Raw genomic sequence first — 21,375 nt, forward strand, 5'->3', positions numbered from 1 at the left:
ACCTTAAAGGTATATTTCAGATAAATCTGGTGGTAGTCAAGGGTGGCCAGAGACACATTTCCTTAAACTTCTTGCTAATGAGTTTGTGTTGTTTCCTTACATTTGAAAAGACTGGAATAGACACTTCATCAAAAAACATAAATGAATGACCAATAAACAAATGAAAATTTGCTCAATATCATTAGCCATTACAGAAATGCAAGTTAAAATCACAAATCTACTTACTCATTAGAATGACTTACTTTAAAAAGACCAATACCAAGTGTTGGCAAAGATGTGGAACAATTAGCACAGTTACATCTTAGTGGTAAAAATTTAAATGATTACAGCGACTGTGGAAAGTTTCTTATAAAGTTAAATATCTAATTATGATATGACCCACCAATCCCACTTCTAGGTATTTACCCAAAAGAAACGAAAATACATGTCCACACAAAGATCTGTACACAACGGTTCATAGAAGCTTTGTTCATGGTAGCCCCCAAATGGTACCAACCCTATGTCCGTCAGCTCATGAAAGGATAAACAAATTGTGGTAGATCCATCAAATGGAGTACTACTTACGAATAAGAAAGAACTAGTTACTGATAGAGGTAACAGCATGGAGGAACGTCAAAAGCATTATGTCAAGTGAAAGAAAGTAGAAGGTGGTTGGGGTAGGAGGAAAGGACTGACTGCAAAAGAACGTGAGGAGACTTTTGGGATTAATGGAAATGTTCTCTGTCTTATTTGTGATGGTGTATACAACCGTACATGTTTGTCAAAATTCATCCAACTGCACAATTAAAATGGGTGGACTGTATCATATGTAAATTAGACATCAATACAGCTGATTTTAAAAAAATGTTTCCTTACATTTAGGAAGGGATGTATTTATTCGAGAGCAGGCCCTTTCATCACTGAGACTGGTGGGTAAGTTCCCTTTAATTACAGACCCTTGTATTGTATCTGACACACGCAGGCTACTCAGCAGTAGTACCAGCAAACAAAGGAACTATGGGCTATGAGAAAGTGCTTCTTTCAATGTTTCAATGTATTAACCATTTAGACTTATTTTGAAAATACGACTGTTTGTAGAGGCATGCTTTCAAGCACAGCTAGTCATACTGATACAGAAAAAAAAATGCAACTTAGATGTTTCCTTCATACCATAATCTTCCCAAATAAAAAGGACACATATTCCTGAAAAGATGACACACTATTGAACTACACTGTTCTTTTTTGCTGGATGTTTTCCAAGAAGGCAACCTGGTTCTAGAGAATAGGTATGCCCTGAATCTCCTGTTTTTGAAGGATCTAATCAAATACAACTTAGCACATCGGAGTGGGCAAGTAGAGAAGGAATTGATATTTACTGAGCACCTATTCTGTTCCATGAAATATTCAAATACATTATTTTATCACTGAGCCTTGACAATAACCAAAAATAGGTACTTTTTTGGTACTTACAGTCAGAGAAGTTAAGCAGCTAAATGACTTGCCCAAGACCACAAAGCTAGTATAGGACAGCACCAAATTAAAACCAATCTCTATGTGGCTCTATTTGACCCTCCCGTACTTTCATAACCAGGCAGACAGTCACTTGAAGATGGCTGTAATGTAATCTCGGGAATAAAGCAAAGGCTTGGGAGTTCTGAAATGATCATTCTATTTCCTGCCTTGCCAGACCAATTTGATACAAAACCCACCCACCTCCTCAGTGCCATATTTTCCCCCCATGTGTAAGGCAACAGTCACAACACGTCCCTTTGTTCCAGAACCATGGTCCCTGAGGACCACGAAACACTTGATAGTGCTGTAAAATTCCTGGGAGAAATACAAGCATATGGTGATCTGTATCAGAATTTCACCAAACCTAAAAATGCTGGCCCCTAAAAGAAAAGACTTGCTAAGCTCAAAAGCCTAACTCATTTTCTTTCATCATGTATCTTCAGATCATATCCGGTTACGTCCATCATAAACATAGCATTTGTGGAACTGACAGTGATAATGATGTTTAAAATGACCCCACCTCTACTAAACATCTCTTTGTCTACTGTTCGACACTTTTCACCCATATTCTCTTTGCTCTGGGAGATTTTGTTTTCTGTGAACTTATTTCACCGAATTAACGGTCATGGCATTTCTTTTCCTATGCTGGACAGACACAGAAGACGTGCAACAGAAGGTGTTACCTAGGATGCAGAGACCATCTGTGCAGTTCTCGGATTCCTGGCTTAGGCCTTCGCAGAATTTGCCCCCATTTCTTGGGGCTGGGGCTGTGCACTCGCGGATCCGCAGATGCTCGCACTCTGGGCTGCAGACTGACCACTCTCCCCACACCTCCCAGCTCCCGTCCACTTCAAAGGGAAACAGAGGGAACCATCGTTAGAATGAATCTGGCAGCTGTTGGGAGACTCACCCCAGGGCCGCTGTTGTTCTTAGAGCTGGATTTTAACCCATCACCACCACCACAAAAACAAAATAATATATGTGTTTATCTTCTCTCCGTGGTTTCTTTCCTAAAGAGACAGGCTAACAAAAGCAGTGGCGTAATTCTCTTGCTATTTCAGGATGAGACCAATTTACTGAATTTGGGCAAATATTTGAATTACCCATGCCCTTGGGTTAGCTAATAATGTTATTATCCATTCTTTCCCCATCTTTCATGCCCAAGTGCATCTCAGATGGACAGATACACTACATGCAGGAACCACTGGTAATCACCGCTTCCTTGTGGGTTCATGGTTTAGAACAGAGAGCAGAATAAATGCTCTTCAAGTCCTAAAAGCCCCTCAATAATAAAAAGTTAAACCCATATATACTGACAGTATTAAACTGAAACAGGTCAGCCAAACCCCAAGACGCCAAGACTTACACAAATAGAATTTCTTGGGTCGTGCATTGCTGCTGTACGTAGAAACGGACAAACTGAAACTAATTCTCCTAGAAAACCACCCTAGAGATTATGGCAGCTGTTGGAGACAAGTGTCCCACTATCTCCCAGGAAAAGGCCAACCATGCTTATGTGGGTTACTGAAGACACTGCCATTTTTAATCTAGAGCAGCTAGGCAAGAGCAGGGTAAAATACAAATACTGAACTTGAAGCAAAATGTCTGAGTCCTTATCTTGGTTCTGTCAACTTCTGGGTGAAGCACCCTAAGTAAGCACTTAGCCTGACTTCACTATTTCTGTCAACTGGGGGTCATAAAAATCACAACACAGAGCTAAACGACATTACCTGTATACATGTATCTTGCACAGTACCTGGCACATAGTAAGCAGTCAATAAATGTATATGGAATGCAAATTCAAAACAAAGCTCCAAGCATATGCTGCTGCTGAGAGCCTGGCCTTAGCTTTGAGTGGAACTAGACTCGCCATTTTAAAGACACGAGTCTCTGGTCCAGTGTCCTTGGAGCTAATGTTTGATCATGCATCTGAGACCCAGGATCAATTGATTTCTCAGTGGGAGGATATGCTTTTCATTCATAAAGTCATCTTCCGTCTCAGCTACTCCTCATTGTATAAGTTGGGTGAGAGCCAGTAAGATGAGCAAAAGAACTCATAAAAGCCATATTTGGTAAATGAAACCTCTCTCTACTCAGAGAGGAAGGCAAGCAGACCCCACATTCGAAATGGAAACTGCTGTGATACAATCTCTGCCAATTATATTGCCAATAAATACAAAGGTAAAACTGATGAGGTTAGTTGATTGGTGACTGATGATAAAAGGTCAAGGATTTGGTACCTGTTTTGTGCTCATAAACAACTCACTTAATCCCTATTATACAGATGAATGCTACAAAATGGGAGAACCTGAGGAGAGAAGGGGATGGCTTAGCCCAATCAAACACTGGTAGTATAAAAATACGTCAAAACATTTGGCTTATTGATGGTGAGTGTCTAGGGTCATCTGAGTATTAAGAAAAAAATTATGCCCCCAAACAGAGGTATTTCACCCACGTTCTTGCTATTACAATGAGTTCCACATTAGCACTTTGGACAAAGGCTCCACTCGAAGAACTTGGAAGATGGTAACTTTGGAAAGGAAGGTTCTACTGAAAGCTTCATACCAGCTCAACAATGTTGGTGGATCCGAAGGGAAAAGGGAATCTACATATATCTCACCAGGACAAAGAGAGGTGCAGGTTATTTTCTGCACTGACATTCCCTCACAAAAGGCTCCACCATTGAGAGGAGCTGGGTTGGTGCAGGTCCGGGAACGTTTCTGCCATCCTCTACCACAGCGAACATTGCAGGCTGACCACTCTGTCCAGGAAGACCAGCCTCCATTCACTGAGAGAGAAAAATGGGGAGGGGAGAAAAAAAAGGAAAGAGGTATTTACTGATTGCCTACTATGTGCAAGCCACTTGTGAGTTGTGTTGTGAGTTGAGTACCAAGAGACTGGCGGAGACCCTCCCCCGGCTGCCCCATCGTGAGGCAACAGTAGGGCTGATCTAGTCTCCACCCCTCAATCTACTCTTCTGATACAGGAGGGATACAGAGAATTTGCATTGCAAGGAAATGATGAACCATAGGAAGAACTCATCAGCGTATCTCTAAAGCACTTGAAAATCCGGAGTATAAGAAGAAAATGTCAGCATTTGAATTTCTATTAACTTTAAATGCTTCAAAAATAAATCCCAGGGCTCTTCTACTGTGGAAGGGAGTGCCTTTAGTTCAATAGCTGGGAATTTCATTTATACAATACCTGAGATATTCAGCAAATAGTCATGTTTGTTTTTGGTGGATTTCATATGCCAGGAGAGGAGGTGCCGACAGCAGGTCTGGGGAAGATGGGACGGGGGTGGATGTTGGGTTTGCGAAGAGTGGGAAGCAGAAGTTGCCCACCTCATTTCGTTTCAAATATAAACACAATGGAAGAAAACAAACAACTTTTTAAATTATTTTGAAAAGAGATCGAAAATGTCACTGACTATCTCCAGAAGTCCAATTCTGGATAAAAGAGAAACAGGCATCTGCCTTCACCTGTCAAAGGGGTGAGGCAGGAGAGAACGCTATAATGGATAACCCCCAAAGTCCTTTCCGTTCTAAACATTGAAAGCTTTAATGAAATGCACCTCCCTCTACCTCTTTGCTTTCTGTTCTCTCTATCCATTCCTGGCCTTTGGGTTGGTCTTACCATAAACCACCACTGTGGCTGACAGGCTCCTCCTCTTGGCTACGATGTTGGCCGCCATGCATGTATAATTTCCGGAGTCCGAGAGCCGCGCCTGCCGGATGATGAGGTTGTGGTCTGCCCTGGTGTCAATGTTCTCATCTTTTTCAGAGTCAATGGGCTCCTCGTTTTTTAGCCATTCCACCTATCAGAAGACAGCAATGTTCATAAGTCATTAAAAAAAAAGAACTTTCCTGGAGTTGGAAGATGAGCAGTTAGGGCATATGGGAGAGAGCTGTACCTAACATTCAGAGTAGCAACAATGATTTTTAAAAATCTTTATTCCATATCCCATCCTTTTTGGTATTCTCAGGACATGAACACTCAAGCTACTAAACTGGAGGCCGGAAGAGAACGTAAATATCCTATTGACTTTGACCTATTTTCTAAAAATGCAGTGGGAGAGAGGAAAGACTGTAATTAGGTCATTTCATTATATTTCATTGTGTTACAACTCTGACGACGACGATGATGATATTTTAATAACTGGCCCAAAATGGAGCTCAGAAAAATCAACACCTATATGTAGACTTTGTAATTTGTGCGGAGAGGATATTATGTTGTCAGACAGGGTTTGAAGTCAATATGTTTCCATTTGAACACATTTTAACAAAGGTGCGATGGTGTCTAGAGGCCAGTGTAACACAGATTTGGGTAATCATAGGCACATAAATGAAACTCAGATCTCAATATTCCCTGCTTTTGGGGATATGTTTCTTTGGTGATCATTTATGTTACTACTTCAGGGATTCAGCAGACATTTAGGTCGGATCAGGCACCCCAGACATCTAAGCCTGTCTCCCTTCCAAAGGAGCTCACTTTTCACATCCTCTGAGCGTAGGCTAGTCCCATCTTTGGTTTGTTTTCTCTAGCTTGCTCCTAGAGAACCTATTTCCCTCTTTCCATCTCCACGCTAATCCTATCCTTGGTCCAAAGTTCTCTTTCCTTGGACACCTGAGGAAGACCCAGATGAGACCTTCTACTCCCTGGATTCTCATCCTCCCCACAGCTGGGCTGCACCATCCCTACATCTCTTATTTCATCAAGCAGACCAGTCTTCCCAGACCTAACTGCCTTCCTTCCCCATTTTGTCCTTTGCTACCACATCTAAACAACGTCTCCACTCTCTCATGCCATCTCGGTAGCACCAGACGCAGCTCTTGTTTGACGATAACCATTTAGCTCTAGTTATCAGTATGTGTTATACACAGGAATTTAACAGACACATCAAAACGGTAATTCAGGGCTTCCCTGGTGGCACAGCGGTTGAGAGTCCGCCTGCCGATGCAGGGGACACGGGTTCGTGCCCCGGTCCAGGAAGATCCCACATGCCGCGGAGCGGCTGGGCCCGTGAGCCATGGCTGCTGAGCCTGCGCATCCGGAGCCTGTGCTCCGCAACGGGAGAGGCCACAACAGTGAGAGGCCCACGTACCGCAAAAAAAAAACAACCAAAAAAATGGTAATTCAACACAAAAAGCACCGGCAATGACTACAACAAAAAGACACCACATGGAAGCACATGCATCTGGGTTCTTTTCACCATACCCTCCCTGCCCACCGCTAGCGCAGATAATTGAAAGTTGGCTGTAGTTGGCTCGTTTCATGTTTGTATCTAAAGACTTCTAATTTATGGCCAATCATCAAGTAACGTCTGTTAGACAGCAATGTGGTCTAATAAATATTTTTGGCTTCTATAAAAAGGGATTTATTGGGGGCTTCCCTGGTGGCGCAGTGGTTAACAATCTGCCTGCGAATGCAGGAGACACAGGTTCGAGCCCTGGTCTGGGAAGATCCCACATGCTGCGGAGCAACTAAGCCCGTGCGCCACAACTCCTGAGCCTGCGCTCTAGAGCCCGCAAGCCACAACTACTGAGCCTGCGTGCCGCAACTACTGAAGCCCGCACGCCTAGAGCCCAAGCTCTACAACAAGAGAAGCCACTGCAATGAGAAGCCCACACACCGCAACGAAGAGTAGCCCCCGCTTACCACAGCTAGAGAAAGCCTGAGTGTAGCAACGAAGACTGAAAACAACCAAAAATAAATTAAAAAAAAAATTTTTTAAGAAAGAGATATATTTATCAGAAGAAAACCTATAACGCTCCTTCAATATTTATCCCAAGTACCATCCCATTAATGAGAGTATAGAATACCAAAAGTCATCAGCCATCCAAAATGTAACCTAGATGATCTGAGGTCGATTTTTAGAAGAGAAAATGATGCCAAAATAGCCAAAAGAGGTCTGAGAATTGCTGTAAAACATGAAGAAGAGCTGAAAAAGCAACATGGCACAGGACCGCGAAGTAAGGAAGCAAGCCTGGCTACCCACCCCAGGAGCTCCTCAAGGCATCGCCACGTGCCAGCCTGGTGGGTTAAGAACTAGTGATGACCCAGAGCCCAAAAGCACTGCTCTGTTTAACAAAACAGGACAGTGGAGCCAATTTTAAAACACATCTGACCACCGGTCCATGACAAAATATCCCTCACTCCCCACTAACACTGCATATTTTCCAACCACTCATTCATTCATCTGACAAATATTCCAACCTTTACTGAACATTGGAGGTCGTCCTGAGAGTTGAGTAAAGTCAGATAAACAAAACCAGCATAGCCTCTTTTTTCATGGATCTTACTTTTAATGGACAAGATGGAGACAAAGAAGTTAAATCCACATCACCACCAGAAAATAAGAGCTGTCACCAATATTTGGGATGAAACACTGTAAAGCCAATAGGATTGGATTTTTTTTTTTTTTTTTTTTTTTTTTTGTGGTACGTGGGCCTCTCACTGCTATGGCCTCTCCCGTTGCGGAGCACAGGCTCCGGATGCACAGGCTCAGCGGCCATGGCTCACGGACCCAGCCGCTCCGCGGCATGTGGGATCTTCCCGGACTGGGGCACGAACTCGTGTCCCCGGCATCGGCAGGCGGACTCGCAACCACTGCACCACCAGGGAAGCCCAGGATTGGATTTTTTAAACCACCATCACTGTTGTGTCACTGGAAAGAACAAATTGGTCAGTTTAAAGTAAGTCTGAGGAGCTTTAGTTCCACTCCACTCTCCTCCTGGTCCAGAAATTCTGAGTGTAAATTGCCTGACTTTCTGATTGTAATTTCCTATCCTTGTTACTTCTAGCACCTACAAAGCCGTTCTCTCCTGTCTCCACCTCAAGTCATCTTCTTTTTCCATACTTTCCCCCAAAACACCTGGTCAGGAAGTCGGGAAAGTCTGGCCATGGTCCATAAGTAAATAATTCCTGGTGAGGAAATAACCAGAAAGAGCCCTGGGGGCAGTGACCCTGGAAACAGAAAAGGAGTCCCAGCAGCTGGAAATCAAAGAAAGCTTTCCTAAACAAATCTTGGCCCAGAGAAAATTAAAGCCACAATCATCAAGTAGAGGTCTGGTTTCAAATTGAAAACTTATACAAAAATACATCATACACAAAATTAAGTGGGCAACAAACTAGGAAAATATTTGCCAGAAATTTGATATATAAAACAATAATAGGGCTTCCCTGGTGGCACAGTGGTCGAGAGTCCGCCTGCCGGTGCAGGGGACGCAGATTCGTGCCCTAGGTCCGGGAGGATCCCACATGCTGCGGAGCGGCTGGGCCCGTGAGCCATGGCCGCTGAGCCTGCGCGTCCGGAGCCTGTGCTCCGCAACAGGAGAGGCCACAGCAGTGAGAGGTCCTAATACGGCAAAAAAAACAAACAATAATAATATGATGATCTGAGGGATACTGATCTGAATCACTCAAGCTCTCGTATCAGTTGATGATAAAATGCCATCCAAGATAAGACAGAGAAAACACATGCTAATTAAACAATCGAATATTCTATACCACTAATAAAAAAATTGAACAACAATAAATGACATTTTTCTACCCAAAGAGCAAAGATTAAAGTTACCCAAGCATACACAGACACACACATACATATAGTATTTTTTTTTTTTTTTTTTTTTGCTGAACTTACAGAGCATGGGGCATTTCTGTTATTGCTGCTCTACGATTAGCTCCTTTCTGGGACGACACTAGTAGCCTCTTAACTACCTGGTCTGTCTGGTGCTTCCATTCCTGCCTCTACAGTTGATTCTCCACAAAGGGATCAGGTAGTATCACTTTCTGGGTCCAAATCCTTCAACAGCCTTGAACCCCACTAAGAACAAAACTGCACATCCTTACCGTGGCTAACAAAGCCCATCTTGGTCTGGCCCAGAGTTAATTCCCCACCTTAGATTCCCTAAGTAACCTCTGCACAGTCTACTCCAGCCCTACTCGTCTCCTTCCTGTTCGAGAAAACTCAAAGCCAGTTCCAACCTCAGGACCTTAACACCTGCTGATCCCTCCACCCGGAAGGCCTTTCCTGCAAGTATCCCTACGGTTCAACCCTACTTTTCATTCAGGTCTCTAATCAAATATTTCCTCCTTAGAGAGGTCTTGTCTAACAATCCTTTCTAGTATAGCAAGGCTCCTTCACTCCCGGTGTCCTGCTTTAATTTTCTTCCTAATATTATCTCCATCTAATAGGCTTAAAGATAGTAAAAGCCTTCTGTTCTTGTAATTGTGATCCCAGGAATTTACCAAAGGAAATTATTAGGGCTACAAACAAGGATTTAAACAAAATAAACTATTTTTTGTAGCAAAAAAGAATGAAAGAAAAAAAAAGTATGCCAAAGCTACAGGCCAAATAACAGACCTTTGTTTAAATAAATGATTCAGTAATAAAATATAATATTATATAGCACTAAAAGTCTTGATTTCCACTAGTGAAAGCACTCAAAATGCTCATAATATATGGAAGAGTCAAAATGCAAAACTATGTTCATTGTTATCATAAATTTGTAAAAGCAACAAAAAAAAAGAAATCACAAACATACATACACTTAAAAAATGGTTGGAAGAAAATGCAATATGTTTGCAGAGGTTTTTAAGAGAAGACTTGGGGTAACTGTTGTTTTTCTTCTTGGTGGTTAACTGTGGAACATTCAAGGAAGAAGTATTTAGTAATCGGAAAAAATCACTTTAGCTTAAAAAAACTCCTTTACTTATGTAGCACAGTGGTATTCAAATTTATATTTAACCATAGACTGTTTCCTCAATTTAAAGCTTATATGATCATAGGATATATACGATATGTATCATATGATATCGCTTATATATGGAATGTAAAAAATGATACAAATGAACTTATATACAAAGCAGAAATAGACCTACAGACACAGAAAACAGACTTATGTTTACCAAAGGGGAAAGGGTGGGAGAGCAATAAATTAGGAGTTTGGGATTAACAGATACACACTACTATATATATAAAATAGATAACTAACAAGGACCTGCTGTATAGCACAGGGAACTCTACTCAATATTTTGTAATAACCTATAAGGGAAAAGAATCTAAAAAAGAATATGTATATATCACTTTGCTGTATACCTGAAACTAACACAACATTATAAATCAACTATACTTCAATGAATAAATTAAATAAATAAAAATAAAGCTTTTCAGAAAGACCCAAGTGAAAAACAGATAAATAAGGAAAGCTCTTACAACAGGTGCAGAAGTGAGGGTATTGGAGTTACAGAAATGAGGGGCCCTAAGCTGCAATGGCCCACACCCAGGGCTACTGTTTGTAAAATTCCAGGACAGGTAATTCACATCCTTCCCTGTCTATGTCAATCATGCCCAATGGAGATGTTCAGCGCACCTGTACCATCATGTAAGTTGACCCTGCCATACAATCTACCGCCACCCACCTACACGTGTACTATGAACACGTACAATGGTCTGCTACGTGGTCTCCCCAGATCATAGCTTGAAAACCATCAATACAGGATGAATGAGGTATCCCAGGTACATACACATTCTGGTCTACTTGGTGTTCACGCTGTCATGACTCAGGTCCATCAACCCAATTATGTCTATAAACAATCGGCACATTAGGAGACACCTAACTGCGGGGCTGTTTTTTTATTTGTAAACTAATAGTTTATCCATTTAACGGATGGCAGGATCTTTATGAGAAAATCAGTTTGGTATTTTCTGGGCTTATAAAAGTGACAAATTGCTCTTCGATTTATGCTTTTGTCACTTAGAGAAATGTTAAAACATTTTTGATGAGCTAAGTGCTCCTAATGTAGAATAGTTTAATAAACAATAGAAAAAAAGCATTCCTACAGCAGCAGTTGCAAACTCGAATGTTCCTAGGGGCCAGGGAGGTAACGTAAACTACTGAAGTGGAGCTGGGGGCAAACATCCACGTGCGTTGCTTGCACACTAAAGACAAGGGGCTATTCTTCGTGCCCACGAAGGAATGAGCTCACGTTCATTTTTCTTAAAAAATGTTACTTTCTTTCTCCTTTTGTTTCCCCACTTTAGATAGAGACACGAGTATTTTTAAAAATTAATGATTGTGTAAGGAAAAATGACCGTGAACTCATTTTTGCTTTAAAATTTCTGTTGCTTTTAACGTATCACAGTGGTCTTCACATTTACGGAGTATGCAGCTTCAGTATCAGGATGTAAGGCGACCTGGTGCTGATAATGACAAAAACGTAGATTCCATGGTTTGTGCAAATAAATATGCAGTCACCAGTTGGGTTCACACTACTGTGACTAGTGTAACCAGATCCTTCCATCTTTCTTGAGAAGCCACGGCTGTGTATTTTCATGCACTATTTCTTGATTCTAACGTGATGGCTCATACATTACAAAATATATTGTGAGGGTCAAACAAAACATATCCGTGAACTCCCTCTTCTCTAGATACTCCAACACACCAGCTTTCTGGCCCTTTGTGAGCGTTATCACAAAGAGGAGCTCAATGTCCTTCACTGAAGTTAATTCCTTTCGGGGTAAGTCCACTTCCCCCATCATCCTAGAATGTTCCGGTTCATATGTATCAGGGCCCATTCTCAATGCTTTCTCATGTCAAGCACCTAAGAATTTTTGAACTTATGTACAGTATCCTACAAGTATCATAAGGGCATGAATACTGAGTTCAGAAATGATTTTATAAGAGGTTGTCAACACAGGAAAGCCCCCATTAAGCTCTTAACAAAAGCAATTCACATTTTCAAATTAGCGTTATGGGATGATACAGTGATCACCTGAGGCCAAAGGACAATTTTTTTTTATCACGGATCCAAATGACCTCATACTAACAGGTCATCTCTTTGACAGAGAAGCTTAACTTTCTGGAATGTCATGGGAGGCATTCACGCCCTGAGAGGAAAAGAATTCTTCATCTGGTTTCTACTTATTTAGTTTAGATGGATAATCCCAGTTAGGAGTGTGGGAAGAAACCAGCTACTTAGAGGTAATGAGCTAATGGATTTTCAGGATGCATGAGTTCATTAGCATAGTGTTCTGTGCAGATGGTCTGCAATTTGTAGATTTTTCCAGTTTATAAACAAATCTGGAAAAGCAGACCATCAAAGACAATTAGATTTCATGCCCAGCAGCAGGGTCCTGATCAGTCATTCTGGTTAGCTGGGGACAGAAGGTATGTAATTGACGACCCTGTAGATTTCCTCAACAATAGGCAGCATGGTGTAATTGGATGGGAGGCAGCCTCCTCTGGAAGAGCGATGCTTCATGGGAGATTATCTTATCTGAGACATGGGTTACATTTGAAAATCTCTGCATGAGTCCTGACATTTCGCTTCTTCTGACCTTTTGTCAAAGACGTCCTGTGCAGGTATACACATAAACTCTACACCTAAAGGTTTATTTCCATCAGACACATGTCAGGTTCTAATGCTCCTGTTCTTGTTCTTAATATTCCATAAGAGCATGAGAAGGTGAGTGCTGTTATTAATCATTTAGGAATGTAAAAGCTAGATGAGAAAGAGAAAGCCACTTTAATAGGCCAGCTCTCTTCCCATACAGAATCCCAAGCCTGTTGTCTTTTGAATTCTAGATAGTATCAAGCTGGAACTCTCTCTCCCCTCCTATCCCACAGAAAATGCTAATGGGGGCCATTTGTTGGTATCATCTAACAAGTGTTCTTATCTCCCCCACCCCCAATTCCAGTCCTCTTGGGATTTGCTAGATGAAATATAAAATTGAGTTGCTCATATATATTAAAGATGTAACCTCAGATTTCTGACTTTAGAAGCTTTTCAATTCATCTACTCATTGCTTGGGGTATTTTCTTCTTGCACAACTCAGTGGCAAGCTCCTTAAGAACAAAAACAGTATTTTAAAATGTTCCTGTATCTTGCACAGAACCTTCTTCTGAGGATATGCAATGACACCTGTTGAATAAATTTTTTAGCCCAAACTGATATACCTGCAAGTTTAGAGACTGGTGTGATATACATACACACATACAATACAACTTCAAACTGCATTTTAGGGGTGGGACCAAGGGAGGGGATACTATTCTTTGCTTTAAATTCCAGGATCAAGCATAGATATATGATCTAGAAGAGAGACATTTTTAGCGTAGTTGTTTTTAACTATAATCTGGGAACCACTAATATTTCATAATGGCTAAAAAGGGTCTCATGTTGAATTTCATGTATTTGCTCAAGATATGAGCTATGTAAGAGTAATAAATGCTTTTTCTCCTCACTACAACTAAGAATGGCTTGGGAAGGCAACCTTGTCTGATAGGACAGGGTGGAGAGACAGGGCTACACGAAGGTGTACGAGAGAGGTCGAGCTAGGGAAACACTGGAAAGTCACCATTCACAATGTGGTCATTCCCTACAGAACCTCTCAAACTTTTTTGTAAAGTTACCACCTTACCAAATAACAAGTGTGATTGGATTTCTGCGGGAAAACAAGAGAAGGCTGTAGCATGCATTCTAGCTGTTGGGGACTAACCAGAGATGGTACACAAGGACACAGGGGTGGGTAGGAGGGGACCAGGCAGAAGCAAAGATGGGGCTCTATAGGACCCTGGGGAAGCCCCTGACTTCCACACCCTAGGACATTAGTCTAACCAATGTTTCTTATTTACTTAAAGCCACATCATGAATTTTGATCAAATGAGTATTTCCCAGCCTAAAAAATGAGACCTAGCATTTCTTGTATACTATGTGCCAAGTACTCTTTTAAACACTGTACATCTGTTAATTAATTTCACTCTTAAAATGTCTCTATGAGGTCGACACCATTTTCATTACCCCCATTTTGCAAATAAGAAAACAAAGATGTTAAGTACTTTGCCAAAGTCATATATTATATATAGTTAATGGTAGAGCCAGAATTTGAATCCAAGTTTCAACTCCAAGTCTTGCTTTTTTTTTTTTTGGCCAAACATCACGGCATGTGGGATCTTAGTTCCCTGACCAGCAATGGAACCTGCACCCCCTGCCTTGGAAGCGCAGAGTCTTAACCACTGGACCGCCAGGGAAGTCCCTCCAAGTCTTGCTTTTAACCACTGTGTTCAGTCATCCGTATCATTTACCAGATTTGGGTGGAATGACCCTGTGCCATTTGCAAAATTACATTAAACATAATTTTGAAAACGTATTTGGGGATTTTACAATCATTCCTAAGGACGGGGTGCAAAAAATATCTTGACCAAAGCAACATTGTTGAATAAGTATATTGTCTCCCAGAGGGCTGATTTAAAGGCCAGCTCTCATTCGAATGCACACATTTTGGTTATATTATATTAGCGTGTCAGCATGTTCAGAATGTGACCAGAACTATTTTAACATCAAAAAATTATTCAAACTTAATATCTGTCCCATGGTAGCCCTCACCAAGTTATCTGGTGTTTGATTTTGCTTTTGAGCAATGGGCAGAAATGAATGGAACAAGTAGTCCCTGAAATCTTTGTGATGACAGCCTGTAGTCTTAAAATACTAAATACTCAAGAAGGCCAATTGTATCTAAGTCTATTGGGCGACTTACAGGAAATCATTTGCCTTCCTGAGAAAAGGGATAGGTGTTTCTGGCCTTTTACCTGGTTGGGCATGGATGTGATTGTGAAGCTAGGGCGGGCATCTTGTGACCACGAAGAAAAGGCAAAGGAACCCACAGAGATACTGATCACTGTCTTTCCACTCTCAAATGAACGCACTGCTATACAATACTTTATCTCATTTGATCCTCACAACAACCACAAGACAGGCAAAGAAAATCTTATCCTTCCCATTTTACAGATTACATGATTCACCTAAGGTGACATACTCGGAAAACGGTAGAACTAGAACCGGTAGCGTTCAAATCATTTTCCTGCCACAAAACATCAGCCATTTTCTTGTCTCTTACTGACCCCATGAAGGGCCGGCCACTCCTTAACCTTTCCCATGATTTGGCTCGGCATTCTAAAGCAAGTCTTAACTGGGACTTAACTATCGCAATAGAGGGACCTGCCTCTACTCAGAACAGAGCCAATTACCTTCTCATGTTAGTTTAGGCCATCACTTGTTTTGCTACTTTCAGATTAGATGTCATCTGTCCTCTCTGCTCTCCTTGATAATATTTCCTTCAAGTTACTTATAACACTACTCTCGTGTCTCTCCTTTTGTCTTCCTTTTCTTTCCAGACCGGACAGCTTGACTTCAAAGCCACCTATACAGCTATATAGGCTATATATATACTATACAACTTGACTTCAAAGCCACCTATATGCGGTTGCGGCCATTTAGCTCCACTTATCTGATAATTCATCACAAAAGGAAGCAGAAATTCAGCTTAATTGTGAAGCCACAGCTGCAGAACCAGGCACACGAGAGAAACCTAATGATCACAGACAGAATCACACTCACTGATGCTGAATGAAACGACAGACAAGTTCCTTTGTAGAAGCCTGAATTCCGATTATGGAACTTTATGTTCCGACACTGTATGCCTCTTGTCAGATCAGTGTTGTCCTTTGATTTCCCCATTTCAGTTATGAAAGCCAGGTGCAGCCTCATTTTTTTGTTTGTTTTAATTCATTTTGACAGGTAAATGGTCTCAGAAAGTAAACACCCTGATCAACTGTTTACTGAAACTGTAACATTGTCATGAGTGAAAAATGAGACACGTTTACATTAACGTAAAGCATTTACAAGAATGATGATGAGAGGGAAAAGACAACACTGAACAGATGAAGCATAAATATAAAAATGGGGAGAGATTTGCAATCAAAGGATGATCCGTAAGGGAGGGTGCCTGCCACCATCAATTTTTCAGCTGTGCTTTCCCTAGTGCAATGGATCTTCCTCTTTGCTAATTCTACCTTTGCTCATTCCCATCTGCTACGGGAAAAGGAATGCTGGTTTTTGAATATTTGATAGAGCAACCCCTAGGAGATGCTTCCAAAGCTTCCCAGGCTTTGAATTGGATTGGATATCCCAAGGAGTGACCTCAAGCATAGTATCTTGTGCCTCTTCATTTTAAGGGATTATTTTAGGATGGGAAGAACTCTTTAACAACATTACAAAGAGCTGGCTTTCAGAGAGACTCAAAATAGTTTCTGCATTCACATTTCCTCCCGTAATTGCTGGTATGTAAATCAGGTTTTAAAGTGGTAGTGAGGGGATATTAATTAACAGTTCCCTTTTTCTGTTCCTTACAACCAGGTAACATATACTCAAGTGCTGAGAAAATAGCCATCTTAGTAAGGATTAAAGACTCAAAATGTTCATATTATAACTGGTTTTAAAAGCTGGTATCTTGAGTTACATTCGATAAAGAAATGCAAACATACCACTGACACGTGCATACACGCAAACCATTGGAGAAACCAGATCTGTTCAGAATAAAAATGTTTCTATCAGCTACATTGAAAGGCTAATCATGTAATGATCTACAAAGGAAATGCAGGGACAGATATGCATGAGCTCAGCTTCCATATATTGGGTGGCTGAGAATGAATTAGCATAATCGTAAATTTGTTCCAATTACAGAAGGCAATTATCAGAGCCCAGCTTACAGCATTTTCAAAATGAAATCAGCAAAGTGCATCTACAGCCCAGGTATATGCCACTGAGTTAATGGTGCTTAAAAAAAAAAGGCTCTATGCTCATTCACCTTTCATCCCTTTGATGACCGTATACTCCATGCAAGTCTCCTTTTAGCTGACAGACACACAAAGCCACCATGAAAGAGGAAAAAATACATGCTGTACAAAAAAAAAAAAAAAAGTCGTGCTTAGTATAATAACTCCAGTGCAAAATAGCCAAATTCAAACTCTGAAGTCTTGTATGGATGATTTCTCTAGATCAGTGGTTCAGACAGTGCTTTTATATTTTAGACAGTAATTCACATCCCCCCTTGTGTTCTCTCCAAAATGTTGATTAGGAATAAAACTGTGAGTAAGCCTGTCATTACCTGCTCCAAACAAAAGTTCTTTGTGCAAAAATGTAATGCTGCTGTTTTGCAAAGGTAAGCCCACCACTATTCCTGTTGTTTTCATGTTGCTTTCCTGTTATAAATAGAACCTGCTGCCTTGTTAATTAATCATTGCCAACCTGGAAGGAGTACAGGAGAGTCAAACATATTTTGTACAGAAGGCAACAGACTTAGTCTCCTAATTTTAAAGCTGAAAAGGCAATTCAATTTAATCAGTTAAGATTATGCTTATATATACTAGAATGTGCCCAGCACTTAGGAAGACACACACTAGAGAGGAATATTACTCAGCCATAAAAAAGAATGAAATAATGTCATTTGCAGCAACATGGATGGACCTAGAGATTATCATACTAAGTGAAGTCAGATAAAGAAAAATATCATGATATCACTTATTTGTGGAATCTAAAAAAATGATACAAATGAACTTAGTTACAAAACAGAAATAGATTCACAGACATAGAAAACAAAGTTACAGTTCCCAAAAGGGAAATGGGTGGTGGGAGGGATAAATTAGAAGTTTGGGATTAACAGATACACACTACTATATATAAAATAGATAACCAACAAGGACCTACTGTATAGCACAGGAAACTATATTCAATATCTTAGAATAACATATAATGGAAAAGAATCTGAAAAAGAATATACACACACACGTGTCCCTGAATCACTCTGTGGTACACCTGAAACTAACATACCCTTGTAAATCAACTATACTTCAATAAAAAAATTAAAGAAAAAGAGATAGTCAAGAGATTGCAGATTAGTAAGAAAGACAAAAAAGAATTTCTACTGTAACTAAATGCAGTGGGTTTTACTCTTACATAGGATGATAGGCCCACTGGAGCTGAAGCAGGGCAAGAGGAGGAGAAGGGAAGGGAGACTGCCACATGTCAGAGGCTATTCTAGGCTCTTTCACACCTTAAACCACTTGGTGAGGTGGCCATTGTTAACTACGTCTTTACAGTTAGGAAAATAACTAGCACGAAAGAGCTGAAATATTTGAACATGCTCAAAATTCTGCCACCTTAAACCAGTGAGCAAACACAAAACCCTTCCCTTCCTTGCGTTTCAGGCATCTCTCTTGAATTCTTTAGCAATTACTCCTTATCATTACATTTCAATCGGGCTTCCACCCCATCAACTCACTGAAATTGCTCTTGCTGACGTCACTAATGTTCCCCATGTTGCTACATTCAGTGCAAACTGTTCTGGATTCTTCTTTGACTCTCAGGGGTAATGAGAACCATTCTTGAATTGTGTCTTCCATTGGTTTTGATGATGCCACGTGTTCTCTCTTTGTAGCCTCAGGTCACCCCTGCTCTGTCTCTGTGTTGGCATCTTCTCTATCCAAACATGAAGTGTTTTGGGGGGGCCCAAGAACATTCCCAAATTATCTTTAGTTCACTGACCTTCTTGAGTTACAGCCTCTTATATTTAGACATCTACTCGGCATTTATTTTTGTAAGCTTCATAGATGCTTCAAGTTCGCCAGGTGGAAGTGGCTTTGGAATTTTTTCTTGCAGAATTCAGAAAGTGATAGATGATTTCCTTACCTATTTGACATTAAAATATATGAATCTCATCACCTGAAAATAGGGATTCACTGAAAAAGATTGGACGGTGGTTGACATAATAATTTCACATTAAAAAGACGACTCTGGATACGATGTATAGAATATATGGGGTGGGGCGGGGCAAGCAAAGTGAGGAGCAGAAAGATCACTAGGAGGCTGTGACCATAACCCTGGAGAGTGATTGTGGTGGGATGAACTGGAAATTATAATGGGTATACAGGCATACCTTGAATATGTTGAGGGTTTGGTTCCAGACTACCAGAATAAAGCAAATTTCACAATAAAGCAAATCGCACAAATTTTTTGGTTTCCCAGTGTGTGTCAAAGTTATGTTAACATTATACTGTAGTCTATTAAGTGTGCAACGGCATTATGTCTAAGAAAACAATGTACACACCTTAGTCAAAAAATATTTTATTGCTAAAAAGTGCTAACCATCATCTGATGACACAGGATTTCCACAAACACGCAATTTGCAAAAAGAAAAATGAAACAAAACACACATTATCTGCAATAAGGTGAAGCTCAATAACATCAGGTATGTCTGTACAATAAAGAGTCTTAACAATAAGTTAAGGGGTAAAATAGAATGAATAGAAATTTGTGGTTGATTTGATAAAATATTTCAAGAGAAGGCAATCAAAATTTGGCACCCATATATCTGACTTGGGTAACTTGTATAGAGAACACCAGATAAAAAGGTCATTTTTGGATGGTGTACTTATATTTGCTGACTGAATATCCCCTTGGTCCCTAATATAAAAAGAACATTCTGAAATCAAAAGAAAGTGAGAAAGAAAAATCAAATAAACATGGCAACCGCAAAACAGGCTAAGTACTCGAATAATTAACTCAGTGACGCCTTTAGTTAAACTTAAGATGTATATAGTAACTGAAATAAACAACTTCAACCCAGATCTCTCTTCAGCTCCAGACTTACATAGTCAACAACTTTTGGGGCATACTTACTCCAGTCTTCAGGATAATTTGTATCCAAAGATATAAGCATATATGAAATCATGCAGAAAGATGAAAAAAAAAGTTTAAGATACAACACTGAAGAAAAGTAGCAGAAAAGGGAAAAAGAGGCTGCAGAAATACATTGATGACATTGAGGTAAGAGAAAGTAGAAATGTATGTGTCATGGAAGCCGAGAGAGAAAAATATTTTATGGACTTAAAATTACCACTGAAGTAAAAGGTGAGTGTATGTCAAGTCCCAGGCTCCATTTCAACATGAAGCTCCTTCTACAGCATGTTAATAAAAGGACTCCACTTGTCTTTGTTACTTTTAATGTAAATAATAATAATAAACCTACACTGTCCCCCTCTGTTCAGTTTCCTCGATATTCACTGAAACTTCCCCAAAGTTAATTGGCCACTTGAAAAATAAAGTGGTATCTCTAGCTCACTCCTTACAGCAAAACAAACCTCAGGCATATAAAATATTAAAAATACAGTAAATGAAGCTACAAAAGTACCATGAAAAAGCATGGGTGAATATTTTTGTAATTTTACAGTGGAGAAGGATTTCTTGCATGATATAAAAGCCAAAGCCATAAAGACTATTAAAGTGTAAAAGTTCAATATACCAAAAAGATGCCATACACATGGATAAACATGAAAAAACGTTTGCAACATATGACAAAGTATTGACAAAGTATTATTATACTAAAATCAAGGGAGACAGTAAATACATTTTGCAACTTATGCAGCATGATGCCCATACAATAGAAATGGATGTTGGTTATTATGTTCTACCAGAATGTACTGAATGAATACCAGCCTGGTTTCTAATATATAAAGATCATGATAAAATCAACAGAAAACCAGCATTGCAACAGAAAATGAGCTGCGTACTCAAGCAGATTATTTAGAGGAGAAAAATACAAATGGAGGACTAACATATGAAAAGTTTTTCAACTGCTCTAATAATGAATATGAAAATGAGATATTACTGTTAGCCTATTACTTTGGCAAATAGTGAAACTATATAGGTTTGGCAAAAGTGTAAAGAAATAGATGTTTTCAGTGACTTCAGGTTACAGTAAAAATTAGTACAATTAGTAAATCCTTTTGTGGGACAATGTTGCAATCTTTACCCAAACTGAAAACACTGATATCATCTAATGTAAATTTCCACTGGTTGCAGTTGAATAATCATCAGTAAAAATCCAGAGATATGCACTGAGATGTTAATTACAGTCTTGTTTATAATAATGAAGAACCTGTAAACAACCTAAACGTTCATTAACAGATTAAATCAATTATGCACATTTACTCAGTGGAATACTATGCAACCATCAAAAGAATGATGCAGTTCCATGAGACATAATTG

General features: G+C 40.0%; 1 protein-coding gene across 2 annotated transcripts in view; it reads right to left on the reverse strand.

The window, feature by feature from the left end:
• Positions 1-21,375, reverse strand: part of UNC5D (unc-5 netrin receptor D) — a 603,667-nt gene that overhangs the window by 111,000 nt on the left and 471,292 nt on the right. Inside the window, exons 5-7 of one of the 2 annotated variants that reach the window (XM_060136403.1) lie at positions 5,128-5,308; positions 4,112-4,279; positions 2,175-2,339 (exon numbers count right to left, since the gene is read on the reverse strand). In XM_060136403.1, the coding sequence (XP_059992386.1) occupies positions 2,175-2,339; positions 4,112-4,279; positions 5,128-5,308 (514 nt within the window). The remainder of the gene's footprint in view (positions 1-2,174; positions 2,340-4,111; positions 4,280-5,127; positions 5,309-21,375) is intronic. The other variant, XM_060136404.1, reaches the window with a different exon arrangement.

The sequence above is a fragment of the Lagenorhynchus albirostris genome, chromosome 21 (assembly GCF_949774975.1).
Source record: "Lagenorhynchus albirostris chromosome 21, mLagAlb1.1, whole genome shotgun sequence".
Taxonomy (NCBI): domain Eukaryota; kingdom Metazoa; phylum Chordata; class Mammalia; order Artiodactyla; family Delphinidae; genus Lagenorhynchus; species Lagenorhynchus albirostris.